The 14541-nt window shown below is 38.7% G+C and overlaps 1 protein-coding gene across 1 annotated transcript in view; it reads left to right on the top strand.

Annotated features, from left to right (window-relative positions):
- The window catches only part of ADGRB3 (adhesion G protein-coupled receptor B3), a gene marked incomplete at its 5' end in the record, with an annotated part of 463681 nt that extends 450930 nt beyond the window's left edge, over positions 1-12751 (top strand). The window contains 3 exons of the mRNA XM_084262372.1: positions 1562-1597; positions 9881-9985; positions 11931-12751. Of these exons, the coding sequence (XP_084118498.1) occupies positions 1562-1597; positions 9881-9985; positions 11931-12119 (330 nt within the window). The 3' untranslated portion in view covers positions 12120-12751. The remainder of the gene's footprint in view (positions 1-1561; positions 1598-9880; positions 9986-11930) is intronic.
- Positions 12752-14541: the final 1790 nt, after the last annotated feature.

Genomic DNA, 14541 nt, shown 5'->3' with positions numbered 1-14541 from the left:
CTGCTTGAAGAATTTGTGTATAATGTCCTCATATTTTTCTTCCCTCCGAGACCTCTGTTGTTTCCATGTTTTCATGATACTTATTTTTGCAAATTGTTTAATTTATTTTTAAATACTATCTTCAAAGTCCACTAGATTAAACCAAGCTTTGCTGATTAAAGTTAGCTGCTCCAAAGCTTCTTGTTGTTGGTTGGTTTAATTCTATTATAGTCTGTTCTTTTATACTGCCTCTCAGCAATTTAGGCATCAGAGTGCGTCGACAGTGCTACAGTGATATTCTTCATATCATTGTGGAATGGAGTGTCAAAATCTTGCAGCAAAGCCACACAACATGTCAGAAAGTGGTGTCATCAAGGTCTCAGAGAACAAACATTTCCTGTTTTCTACAACTGAAAGCCTTACAAAAGTGTCCCTTTCAATTGCAAGAAAAAAAAATAGCTTTCTAAAACCTACATTTTTGTTAAACCAAATAAAAGCAAAGTCTAATGAAGTCAGTAACATTATTCATCTTGATTTAAGGGGTTTAATATGAATTAGGTGCAATTTGAAAAAGTTTTTTCACCATGACATAGAGCCATTCTATAGGACCACAAAACTTAAGGTTAAATTGTAGCAGCAAGCCTTTTACGTTTTTGGGGTATTTTCCCTTCCTTTAACTATCCTTCCTGAAGAGGACTGAATCTTTTCTTTCCATTCACATGTTTTTTGCACTCTTTTCAGCTCTTCCAACTCAGCTTCTTCTTGCCACATCTCTTTATAGTCTACTGCAAGCCATTCAATTTCCAACCTTAGGAGAAAAATATGTATATTTTCTATAATATCTTGGCTTCTTGTTGATATAATTTGACTTAATAATTGGTTTCTTTTAGAATATGTAAAAATTACGCACTAAATTATTTGCAACATGTCTGAGCAACCATATTTTGTTGCATTGTATAGAATTGATTACTAGTAAATCATTCTCACTTTATATCAGATGCTTTGAATCGGATTTGTCATAAGTGTAAAACAAAATCATTGCTTTCTCCATCCAGATTTCCATTGCAAACCAACAAGCTGAAGCTATGGAAGCTGTAGATGGCTTCGGCTTGATTTTGCTATCATTTATTCCATTAAAATCAATGGAGTTGTACCAATGTAAGCCTGATGTAGGAATAAATTTCTATATACCTATAAAAATCTAAATCACAGATACATCTAAATAGATGCTTAAAAAGTATAGATATTATGATAATTTGCAAATACTACAGGAAGAATAGAAATATATTTTATATACCAACAGGTTAAATTGCATGCAAATAACATGCACATTATTATGCATCCCAGTGAAAAGCAGTCTGGTGTATTTCAGAGAGAAGAATATGATACTGGTCTACTAAATTGTATGCAAAGTCATGCATTAATCTTAAATTATCAAGATAAAATCTACAACCTCTTACAGAATACCTAATACATATCTGATAGGAAAACAGGAATGTTATTTAGACTCATTAATATGATTTGGTGAATAGTCCCCTTGTTAATACAACCTCTTTTTTCTTTCTTTTTTACTGCTTAATAGAGAAGAAAATCACGTTATTCGGACCTTGACTTTGAAGTAAGTTTTACTGAATTATTCCTGATTATTAAAAGTATTTTCCTAAAAGTAAATGTGAAGTGTTCATTTTAGCACGTTTTAGCCTTCTGACATAGGGTTGTTCAATTGGTACTGTACAGAACATGATGAACTATTCATTAAAACTACTTTGGTGCAACTTGTATGTAAAATACTCTGAGATCAAATTGTCATATTGCAATATTAACCATCATGGATTCAGTTTTTAATTTCTCTGCCTCTTCATTTTCATCTGGGTTTTTTCTTTTTTTTCTTTTTTTTTTTTCTTTTTTCTCCCCCTGGCTATCTACCTGTTGAAAAAGCCTGACACTTCTATAGGACAGGCCACATTGTTGCAGAAGGCTGCTGTGTTCAAGAGGTTCTCAATCATTTGTTCTATCTCTCTTCAATACTAATTTACTGGCATATGAGTTTCATATCCAAATAGTGATTATGAATGTGTCAGATTTTGAATGATGAAGTGATGCAGTTGTCAAAGCTTATCGATCACATGCTATATAAAAAAAACAAATTCGTGTAAGGTTCTTCAGGTTGAATATCTACAATTTCAGACTTAGACCCCACTGACTGAGACAGTTTGAATGTGTCAGTTAATGACCATTTTGTTCAGTCTCAGACAGTATGATTAAGTCCCTTAGAGTTTTGTTTATCTGAGGGCTGTTTCTTCACTCTTTACCAGAAGCAATAGTTAGTTTTCAAGGGGATATTAATAATTTATGGACTGGGGGGGTTGCATAGGTTGTCTGTTCATGCATATTAATAGTTTGATATAATTTATTATGTATGTCTCCAGAGAAGTTGAACAATCATAATATTTGCATGGAACCTACAGATCTTCTCGAGCTAAACTTTTAACACCCAGTGATCAGCATATATCAACCATAACTTTAAAAATTACTCTGTCTGTTTGCACTTGCAAACAAAACCATTTTTATTATTATTTGGGCTGTAAGCACAGCACGTGTACTTCCAAATTCGTGATTCTAGTCCACAGAAGAGAAAGAGGCAGCACTAGCAAAATGCAGCCATAGCAGCGGCCTTGCAATGAAATCAGGGTTTGTGTTGGTGACCAGCTTGTGTTGAAATGCTGACCTTCTGTGTCTGATTGCGGTTTCTTGGTAGTTTAACATCATGCTTTAATCTCTCATGACATTTTCCCCCAGAGACTATAGCTACCTTAAGCCATCATGTAACATCTCAAATAATGCAACAGACACAGATTCACAGAGCAAGTTTAAGGAAAATGAAATGAAAAGATTACTCTGAATATGCTTTGGGATAAATGCACAGAAAGGAAGAAGGAAAATATGAATCATTAAAAAATTATGATGAGCAAGCAATTCTAGAATTAAATTGAAGCAATATAAACAGAAGTTTTATAATTATGGTGATAGAAAGAATTCTGAATTTTACTGTTCTCTATTGAAAGGTAGGAATATCATGCTATTCACAATGAGAACATTCTCTGTGGCAACAGACAGTAAAATATTCTTCCTATCACTCAGGAGAGTATAATCCAACTCCAAATAAACACCAGCAATGTGGTACACATTTTGCTCTCAAGAACCAGGACTCCAGTTATATATTTTCTTCGGACTGACGTTACTGAAGGCGCTGAAATCTTTTTCTTATCCTCTTTGCAGCACTGTTGCTCCATGGCCTAATATTTTTATCAGTATGATTCTGATGCAGGAAAATCTATTTGTTTGTAAAAAGGGAGGGATGGGGCATTGGGAGTGACTGCTGAAGTGAGTGGCAATGATACTGTGCCAGTTGCTGCTGTGTTTCAGAAGTACTTACTCAGACTAACCCCATCTCACCTCCTTGTTTTATGGTTCCTTTGATTAAGCCTGTGGGCTTTCCTGTGTTCTTACATCTAGTATATGACTGGCTGCCTGAGGTAAAGCAAAATAAAAAAATCCATAAAATGTTCAAATAGCTGCTTAGATCCCTTCACTCTGCAAGGCATCCTGATGAAGGGAATCGAGATAGTGTTGTGTGGCCAAAGCGCTGCTATTCTGGTACCTCAGAGCAGCTTGACTGCAAAATGGAATAGAGCCCAGAGGTGAGGTGGAGCTAAAGTGATTGGCCATATTGCTTAAATGTTTTAACACTTTCTCAGCTTTGTCTGTGACCGGTGACAGCTGGCACTGTCTGTGACAACATCATTCCAGAGTTCTGAGCATAAAAAAAATGCCGTGGATGGGGTTCTGAGGATAAAATATGCTAAATGCTCAGTATAGACAAAACTGTCAAATTTGACTCCCTCTGTCCTTTTCTTTTTGGCACTCTCCCAGCAGTGTCTACACTCTCAACCTCTCTTGTATTTGTCTCTCTATATCCATAGAACACAAACCCTCAGGCTCTGCCTAGATTACTAAATTAGGTATTTGGGGTAATATTCCTGGGTGCCAAAATGCCAGTTTTTATATGGATGAATTTTTAGAATGATCTTCACTATTTTAGTTGGGACCATCTCTCCAAACAGTTCTTGAAATGTCCTTAGGGAACTAGTGCAACCTAGCTACCATTCATAACAGGCAATTTGGTTGTAGACTTCTTATTTTGGAGACTAAGATAATTTAGTATCATTCATGGAGAACATCCCATGATAGATGGTGCGAGAGAACGGTCTTGGACATGTTTAACTTGCTACTGTAGAGTCACAGTTTCCTAGTTTAAAAAAATAAAAAAAGACTCTGCTAGTGGGCTGCAGAGCAACACATCTTAATATAGGCAATTTGAGGTAAAAACAAAGAAACACAAGAAAAGCAATTTTTTTCTGAGGGCTACAAATGAAGCTCAAACCCAGCTGCTATTTAGTGTGAACACAGGCAGACTATGACTGTTACTCAACACCATAAAATAGTCTCTGTTCCTGTTACCTTCAGTATATGTAGAAATACAAGTGTAGTTTTAAGAGTCTTTCAATGGATTGTAAATAATGAAAGTCCTGAGTGTGCTGGGTGGTGTTATAGAAACTGTCTGCATCTCCAGTCAAAGGAAAGGGAGGGAAAAAAAGGTGACATCAGAACTGGGCAGCCCCTATCATATACCTTAAGCTGTGTAAAGAGGAGGCTCGCAAGGGTAGGGCCACCTGCATCTTGTTTTCCCTTTTTAAATATCTTTCCATTATATTCTTAAACTACCTCTTTAATTAGAAAAAAGAAGACAGACTGTAACATACTGGGATTATTCTGTAGGCAGAAAGTGTTTCTGCTACAAAATTTGTCCACTATTTCATTTTGCAAAACACCAACTGATCTAATTGAACTTTGAAGTCTGCGAAAATGAACAGTCAAGATGCAACAGCTTTATAGCTCTTTTCTTGCTAGTACCAAGGATTAGTTTAGACTCATTTATGCAGCCTGGTATCCAAAACATGACCAAAATTATAGGTCTTGGCATTTTGGATCCTTGCTGCTGCTGTCTGTGGTAACGGCAGCCAGGTGCCCTCCAACCACAGTCTAGTTTTGTTCTTCCCTACAGCTGGACAGGTAGCTTTTTCATGAAGACCCAGCACTAATACGTAGCTGTCAGATCAAATAAAATTCATTCTAATTATGTTGAACAGAAATGCAGATGCTGTGGAAATTCCCAGGAGGACTTTCTAATAGGTGTGCGCTGACACAAAAACATACAGGAGAGTTAAACAGTGTTATTGACGTACATTTTAGGATTCAAGATCACATGTACCTTTACATTCTATAAGAGGGTCTGACTCCTAGATTTCCCCAGCCATCCACCCAATGCTTGCCTTTTTATGACATATCACTTGGTAATAACATTTACACCAAATGATTCAGAAAAGTGCCTTGCTATCTTGCTCCCCGGGACTGAAGTCATCTCTGGCTCTTTTTGTACCGCATCCGTGAGGGCACAAGGATACAAGGACAAATGTGAATACCAGAATATCCTTTTTTCTTTCCACAGAGCAGCAGAGTCTCACCAACAATAACACTAAATCAATCACTAATTGCTGGAGCTGCATTCTTTCAGATTTTCATCTGCAATAGCTATTCATTATAACAACATTACAAACATTACAAGTCATTCCCTTGCTAACCTGAAGACCTCTCTTGAAGACAAAGGTGGAAAAAAAACCTGCCTGCAAGAAAAAATCCTTTCCCGTTCCCAAGTTTGGCAACTGATCATACCTATAACATCTTGAAAACACAGCATGTTTTCATTATAGGGCTGGGAAGGCATTCCCCCCATCTGTTCTTTTCACTTAGCTGTTTCATGCAATATTTGACAGAGAGCATTTTCACCTGGAACAATATTGAAAATCTCCAAGGCAAATTGAATGGCAGCATTATTATTATTATATTATAATTATTAATCCTATTGCTGTTATTAATGAGATTCACCATAAATCTTCATGAGAATATTTGTGTTTGAGCTAGATTTCAGCTAAAATCCTGTCATAAAAAAAAGGGATCTGGGTACAGAGTTATGGTTGGAGTATTTCCCATCTTGATGGTAGGCATCCACACTCTGAATTCTCTTCTGAGAGTAGATGATCATCAGAGTAAGGTTTGGTCTTTTCAAAAATCACACTTGCTGTTACTTGTGAGTGGAGGTAAAAATATGGAAGGGGTGTCAGCTCAGTCTGACCCTGTTTAGGTTGCGGGGCACCTGCAGTTATGGAGCCTGCAGGGAATAAGACAAGATACATGTCTGTAGCCTGGTGACTAACTTCTGAGCTCCTGGAGGGCATGCGGTATTAATGGGCAAACCCCCCACTACAGTTTGTGGTGGTTTAACCCTGGCTGGAGGCCAGACACCCACCAAAGCTCTATCACTCCCCTTTTCAGCTGGACAGGGGAGAAAATATATAGGGAAATGTTTAGGAGTTGAGATAAGGACACGAAGAGATCATTGTGCAGTTAGTGTCACGGACAAAACAGACTCAACACAGAATAGAATAAAGAAAACCATCTAATTTATTACACCACACCACACACCCACAGAAACCAGAGTAGGATAATGAGAAGTACAACCAAATCTTAAAACACCTCCCTCCACCCCTCCCTTCTTAGCAGACTTAACTCTATGTATGATTTCTCTCCCTTCCCTCCGCGCAAGGTGTCACAGGAGAAGACAACAAATGGGGGGTTCAGTCAGTTCCTCATGAGTTGTTTTCCTTCTTAGCGGGGGAGGAGCCTTCCTCACACCCTTCCCCTGCTCCAGTGTGGGGTCGCACCCACGGGAGACAGTCGTCCACAAACTTCTCCAACGTGAGTCATTTCCCACAGGGCTTCAGCTGTTCACTAACTGATCCAGTGTGGGTCACTTCTGTGGGGTTCAGTCTTTCAGGACCAGACAATCCCCAGCAAACCTGCTCCGGCATGGGTCCCTCTCTCCACAGGCTACAGATCCTGACAGGGACTTGCTCCAACACAGGTCACAGCATCTTCCATATGCCTCCACCTGCTCCAGTGTGGGCCTTCTCCACAGGCTGCAGGTGGGGCCTCTGCTCCCTGTCCTCTTCCGTGGGCTGTGGGGGGACACCCGCTCCACCATTGGTTTCTCCATGGGCTGCAGGGGAATCTTCCTCTCCAGCACCTGGGGTGCCTCCTCCCCCTCTTCCCTGGCCTTGGTGTCTGCACAGTTTCTTACATCTTCTCACTCCCTTCTCTGCTGGCAAAAAGCATCTGCTTAAGTTGGGGTGGGTTTCCTCCTAAATGTGATACCCAGAGGTGTTATGTCCGTCGCCAATGGGCTTGGCCTTGGTCAGCAATGACTCCAGCCTTGAGCTGGCTGGTGTTTGCTCTCACAGGCCTGCAGAGAGCTTCTAACTGCTTCTTGTAGAAGCCACCCCAAGGCCCCCCATCATCCATCAGAACCCTGACACACAAAACCAAAACACATATAAAAAAGGTGTGCTATCAAAGGGCAGAATGAGAAGCTCCTTTTCCATCCTGTTCAGATCCTGATGCTACAATCATCCTAGTATAATGGTCAAGATTTTTAGCTCTGTATTGATAAAAATTATGCATTTGTAAGATGGATAATGTTTTCCACGTTGCCCATTTAATAGACAAAACAGGTTAAACCCCCACAAATACACTGTGGGCTATCTTCTCATAAAAGAGGGTTACCTAACAGAGCATACGTTCCAGAAAGGACATACAATGGTGCTTTCTAGCAAGGAATTGAAAAGAAGTCTAGAAAAGAAGAGTTAAAGTTGGAAATTTAAATTGCTGCACCTTCAGTTCAGATCGTTCTTTATAAGCAGTGGGGAGGGGTGGGTGTCAGTGGGCAGGAATTATGGAAAGGAAGCCAGGAAAACACAAAGCGCCCGAAAGATCCATAGGTACATGTGCATACCAGTCATTCTGCTATTAAGAATAAAATTTAAAGCCTTTTTTCTGGCAGACTTCCCACTGCAAGTGTTTAATTTCTCCTCCCACCTGCTTCTCCTCAGGAATAATGTAATGAACTAAGACATTTGCATTATTCATATTTGCTATTTAATGAATTCTTCAGTACACAATTCGGAAAAAATATCAGAAAGTAGCATTCTCTATATTCCTAATCTTCATTAAAAAGTTTCCAAGTGGAGATACTTGTTTCACAGTCATATGCTGTTTCCTGCTTTTAGAGCCAGTGTTTTAACCCACCAAATCTGTTTTGTTCCCATGAGAATGTCTCCTTATTTCAGCCAGAAATAATCTTTGAGGCAGAACTTTTCTTTTATGAATTCTACATATACAAAATTTGCTATATATCCCTGTCTACCGCAACAGCAACAGCTTAAAAGAATCCCTAGGAAGTCACTTAAGTGAAACTCCCCTCATAAATTTAGATCAGCTATCTCCAGTTAAATTACATTTTGCAACGAGCTTTTCACCAAATCCTGCAAAATTGTTTCCCTTATTCACCCCACAACTCATGTTAATAGTTCTTTAATTGCTCTCTATATCTCATGTCTCTTTTGTGAATAATGTTGCTAATTTCCTGTCCTGGGATGTGAAACATCCCAACCTATGATGTAGCTATGTCGAGGATAATATGGTTATTATAGCGTAACAGGAGAAATGCATGGCCAAGACAGCAGCCACATTTCATGTAATTTATAAACACAGAATGCAAATGAAAGATTAAAATTGGTATTGGAAAAGCATTATTTGAGGGTCAGCTTCTGGCACTGCATTTTAAAGGTACTAATCCAGACTTAGTTGAACAGGTACTTGCTGGGAAGGGTCATACTCGGGCACTGTGTAAGTGTGTTTCCAGGGTTTGTCATGTACAATGCCAGGGAAAATCCGACTTGACAGTAGACACACATAGAGGCTGGTGTCCTGCACTTTTCTATCAACATTATTGGCTCCTGCCCTGGCTGCAACTCAAGTTCAAGCAGTTACAAAAGCTTAAGAAAACCCAAGCTGAGTCCATCTGCTGTTGGATTGAGGAGAAGGATAGGATGTCCCTCCTGTTCCCTGTCACCACAGAACCATGAGACATCTAAGCAGCCTTCGGCTTTGCTCCAGAGGCCAGTCTGAATCCATAGCTGAGCATGAACTTGTTTGGAAACAACACAGATGGTACGCGTGACGTTCTAGGACTGAAAATAGGCTTCCCTGCAGATTCATGGCTGAGGACTCCTACAACTGTGCAGGGTGTTTGGGGCCCCCACTTCTTGCACAGGAGTACCATATAATTAGTTTTTGTGGAAAAGTGCCCTTTGCATGGGCTTGGAGGGTGGTTTTCAATTTCTCAGTCAATGAAATAAGAAAGCAAGTAGAATTTAAAATCTGTGCCTACTTTTCTTAATATGAATGCCATTTCAACTGCAGTTTACAATGATCTGGATGACAAGAAAATGTCTAATTAAAAAGACATTAAATTTGGGGCACTTCTATTTTTGGGCCAGGATTTCTGAGTTCAGTGTTCTGATAAAAATTAAAGTATTAGCATCCATGTTGAAAACATGAATTCTAGAAAATATCCCTAACGTGCAAGAGAAATATCCTTCTGAGAAACTGCCTTCACTTTCAAAATACTTTTAGGCTGTCACTTCAGTGCCCATTGATTTCAGCAACTCAATAAATGTGGGGCAAAACCAGTGTCTTGTACACTGTAATAATATTAAACAGAGCAGAGAGAAGGTTCAACGCAATTCACTTCCATCGGTCAAGTCTGTAGGGAAAGATGTCCCTGCCAAATTCAATTTACTTTATTATGTTGGGGAAAATAATGCTTCTCTTAAAAAATCCCAGATTCAATTATAAATTTAAGCAATTATGTTCCATTTTTCAGAAGGTCATGCATACAAGAAAGAGGCACATGGAATTGTTTCAAGAGTTAAATCAAAAATTTCAGACACTGGACAGATTTCGGGATGTACCAAAATCAGGCAGTATGGTAAGTTTTCCTTCTTAGATATTTAAACTATGATGGAACCTTAACAACAACAATTACACAAAAGTCCTTTGAATTCAGTATTATCTCCTGAGAAGACCTGACTCTGTGCTACCTCTAGATAGCCCACAAATTAGAACAGAAATATATTTTCAGCAATCTAACCCATGACTACACTTGTTAGGTTTTAAACTAGACCATAACTAATTCACCAACATCATTATAGATGACAAGTAATTGAACTGTAGGGAACGGATTTCAGATCCGTTTGTGTCTCCAAGTCTAAAGGGCTTCATATAGAGAAAGCAGTTCACTAATGTGATTTGGCCAGTGGGGTTTTTCCTCTAGCTAGGCAAGCAGATACTAAATTAGTTCCTACAAACTAGTCCATCTAGATTCACCTATATGTGAGATGGTTCAGAATGCACACGGGGTCTCTTTGATGCCATGTCTTTTCCATAGTAGGTTTATAAATGTTTACCTTGGGAAAAGCAAAAATTAAATCATCCTGAGCTGACTCTGCTATCATAATTCAAATTCATGTATACACACATTCATACACACGTGTAACACCCAGACTACATCTGATAATGAGAACTAGGAAAGAGTTGATTCTGCCTAAGTAAAACAACTAATTTAGTGTGGCATATTTGTTAGTAGCAACATTATGATTAGTAATAATTTCATATATAATTTTATAATGTGAAAAATGCATATTAAATGGAACTGAGCTAGAATCACTGTATTCTATAACTTTTTCAGAAGAGCTGCTCTCAGAAATGAAGAAGAGATATTAAGGAGATGTGAGGTCAATGGATTTACATCATCTTAATCCAGCAGAAATTTAGCCCTGATTCTTTGATAAACCTTTATCTGTGTTATGTGTTATTTTGCACCCAGTTCTCGCTCACTTCCTCCTTCTGAGATTTGCTGACATGTAAAGTTTGCATTCATCCCCCTATTTGAGATTTGCTGTCCATGTAAAGCTTGAATTAATTTAAAATCTCAAAGGGAATCTCAGTGGAAGAGCTGTTTACTCTGTTTTGCATCGGCGCTGTTTTTGAAAGGTCTGCTAATAAAAGCTGCCTAGAGGAATGGTCTATCTGTAAGACAGTCAGAGAGTGATCCAGGTACCTAAATATAGGCATCCCAGGCTATTTTAGACAGTGTCAGGTGTCCCAGTCAAACAGCATGGTACAGGGAGTGATGACAGAAGTCTCAAGGGAGACCTGCACCGCTCATGAAAGGTAGACAGAGATCGGGCAGAAAATCCAAAGGCATTTAAAATGGTGCAAAAATGTTAGGTTTTGGCAGCTAAGACCCACCCATGTTACAGCAGAAATCATCACTAATTAAATTTGTCTCAGTCCATAATATCTCTTACCCTATAAAACTTAGTATGAAAAAACATAATCATTCAGTAGAAAATAAACAGCTTTCAGCAAGTTAATCCTAATAATATACATGAGCTCATCAGCCTGCAAAGCAAGGTGGCTGCCATGGCATTTTCAAGGAGTAGGTTTCCATGGTTCTGTCATGCACCTGCCCCAATTTAAAATCCAGCTGGCAATCTCTGTTTCAAACCACTCCATATCCCAGGCAGCTAGCACTTCCCAATTACCTTCCCTTCCCTTCTCCCACTTTTCTGCACAACGGCTATTAAAATGATGGCTATTGGTACTGGATCACTCGACCATTGCTCAAGTATGCTGGCTCTTGTGGAAGACAGGGCTTAGCCAGCAGCTCAGGTGAGGAGCCTGCCAAAGTGTTGATTGTTCACAGAGAAAGAGTGGCAGTGGTGCTCAACACCCACCAGCCTGGCTCCCTGCAAAGCCATTTTCCTTCTCTGGCTTCTGTGTCTCGTTAGAGCGCGCTGGCGATCAGTCTTATAAATGGAAACCACATACATTTCATCCTTGGTTTTAATTCTTCTTTCTTTGGTCTTCAGGAGAATTCAGCATCGAGCAAGGCTCCGTGGGAGAGCTTCAAAACCACAGGCGACTACCAACACTATACAACGATAAACGTATTAGATACAGAGGCAAAAGATGCTTTAGAACTCAGACCAGCAGAATGGGAGAAGTGTCTGAACTTGCCTTTAGATGTGCAAGAAGGTGACTTTCAAACAGAAGTTTAACGAAAATGAAAACAAACTGAACAAAACAAAAACAAAACAAAACAAAAAATAATTGCACTGACACTAAAGAGACTGTGGGAATCCTGGCGCTCCTGTCTGAACATTGTGACTACTTTATGTCAGGCTCTTCCTGTGCCAAATGTCAGTGGTTTTTTTTCGTACAGTATATTCCCACTAGTGCAGCTAGTGGAGAACCAGGTGTACAATTCTTACCATCGTGTGTTGTAAGTACCCGTGGAATGGATTTGTAAGGTAATCTTTATAGATAAACCTCAAGCAACGATTCATGTTGTAACAGCTTCATTTGGTTTAGTTTTCAAAAAACTTCACCATGAAGCACAATGTATATATTTATGCAGTTTTTAAAGTTTATAACAGTCTGTTTGGCCATTACTACACTTTTTACTTTATAATATAAAAGCAAAGTTTTTGTCATTAAATGAATGTCTGTTGAGCTACATTCTTCATTGCTTTAAATGCAATAAAGTAATAATCTCACTTTTATATGAATAATATATTTCACATCTTTATTATTGCAGTTTTCTCTGGAAAGCTCAGAGTAGCTTTCTCTGCTGCAGCTGTGTATAAAATATTTAAAATGTTGTATGGTGTAAATAAACCTTTGTCTACATATCAGTTTCTTAGTGCATTTTATTCTCTATTTGTTTATCTTAAATTTGCATATTTATAAAGTTTTCTTGAAAAACATACATATTTAATATGTATTTGGAGTTTCAATAGTATGTTCCAGCTCCTGCAAAGAGTTTCTAAAGCATTTTTGTAGGTTTGTATAGCTTTTCTGCTTTTCTTTGGTATTCTTTTGTGACAATGTACCATATAAATTGGACTTGTCAGAATACTATTACAGTTATTCTGTTTTAAAAGAATTTTTCTCTTGTTGCGGAAAGACAAATAATGGAAAATGTTTCAATGCACAGCACCCAAAGAGAATGTTGATTCCAAACCATTACATCTTATGCATGGCCTTGTTGCTGTATAACAAGAAGAGAAATTTTAAAGATAAAAAAAATCTGAAATATTTTAGACCAAAAAAAATTGACTGTGTTTCGTATTATAAATCCAGAGCAGACTGTGATTTATGTTGAAAATACAGTTAAACAACTAAGAACAGGAAGACTAATTCCCCCTTCTGTGCTTAGAATCAAAGGCAGATCTTCCAAAGCTCTCCTTATCTATAGCATAGCTGGAGGGGGAGGGGAGTGGGGAAAGGAGGATGTCTCAAACTTTCAGATACCATATTTCTAGAAAAGAAGTTCCAAAACTATTTTAGTTCTTGTGATACAGAATTGAATATGATGCAGCCAACTAGCTGAAGAGCTCGTAGAAAGGAAGAAAGCATAATCACCAAGCTGCATAGGAAGAAAAAAAGACTAAAATAGAGGTTTGGCAGCAAGAACTTAACCCAGAGCACTGGTTGGAGATCATCATTCATCTGCTGAGAAAAGTACTTAGGGCCAACTTTCAGGAAAATCCTTCTGTTCGTAAATCCTTTCTCCAGGCCATAATAAGGTAGTTTAAGTTACAAAAGGGAGCCTGACTTTGCCTACTTTGAGTGAATATACGAAGCAGAGTGCAGGCCTCTCTAACCTAATGCTTCAGCACAAATACAAAATAAACAGCTACCAACCTGATATCAAGTCCATTGGCTGGTTTAGTTGCCTAGAAGTTGGATGAGGTAGCACTCAATATCGCAATACATCCATCAATCAGAGCCTTCCCTTTATCAAGAGGCTGATGCAGTGGGAGGCAGCTGGCAAGGCTGTCTATGCAGCCTACTAACATCACAGTGCTGAGGTCAGATAGTCCACCAAAAGCCCACTCATTTGTTTTGTATCAAGTTCCAAGATAAAAGGGGTTTGTTTTCCCTTTAGATAATGACAGAACAGAAACTGCACATTTTTAAAGGATTTCATCCAGTATAGTAGGCATCTCAGGCAAAGCAGGCTTTACAAAATGTTTAGGTTTTGATGAAATCAAGAAGCTCAGGCCCCTGAACCCAGGCATAAACTTTGGCACCCTCTGTGGTTGATCTAAATATAACACAAACCTAGAGCACCTTGGTTTTTCATAACTAGTGCAGAGATTATTTGCATAAGCATTATATGACCTAACACCTGTGCAATAGTGGTTTAGATGAAGCTGCTGAAAGCTTAGTGTAAGCTGTAAACTTATGCAGGAATGATGATAAATTGGTCTACACTTAAAGCACTGCTGACCCAGTTGTGCTGTTATTAACAACACACTTGATTCAGGTTTAGTATTAGCCTGCATGTTTATGTACCACACAGCAGTCACAGATGTGCTTTTGGTGTATAAGCCCCAATCTTCTGTCTCTTCAGAAGCTCTTTTTAGAGCTGGTACTACCCTGTCCAGCAAGCACTAGACATTTTTATTTTCCTAT

The sequence above is a fragment of the Gallinula chloropus genome (genome assembly GCF_964237585.1).
Source record: "Gallinula chloropus genome assembly, chromosome: 3".
Taxonomy (NCBI): Eukaryota; Metazoa; Chordata; class Aves; order Gruiformes; family Rallidae; genus Gallinula; species Gallinula chloropus.
This window is presented reverse-complemented; position numbering and strand designations above follow the sequence as displayed.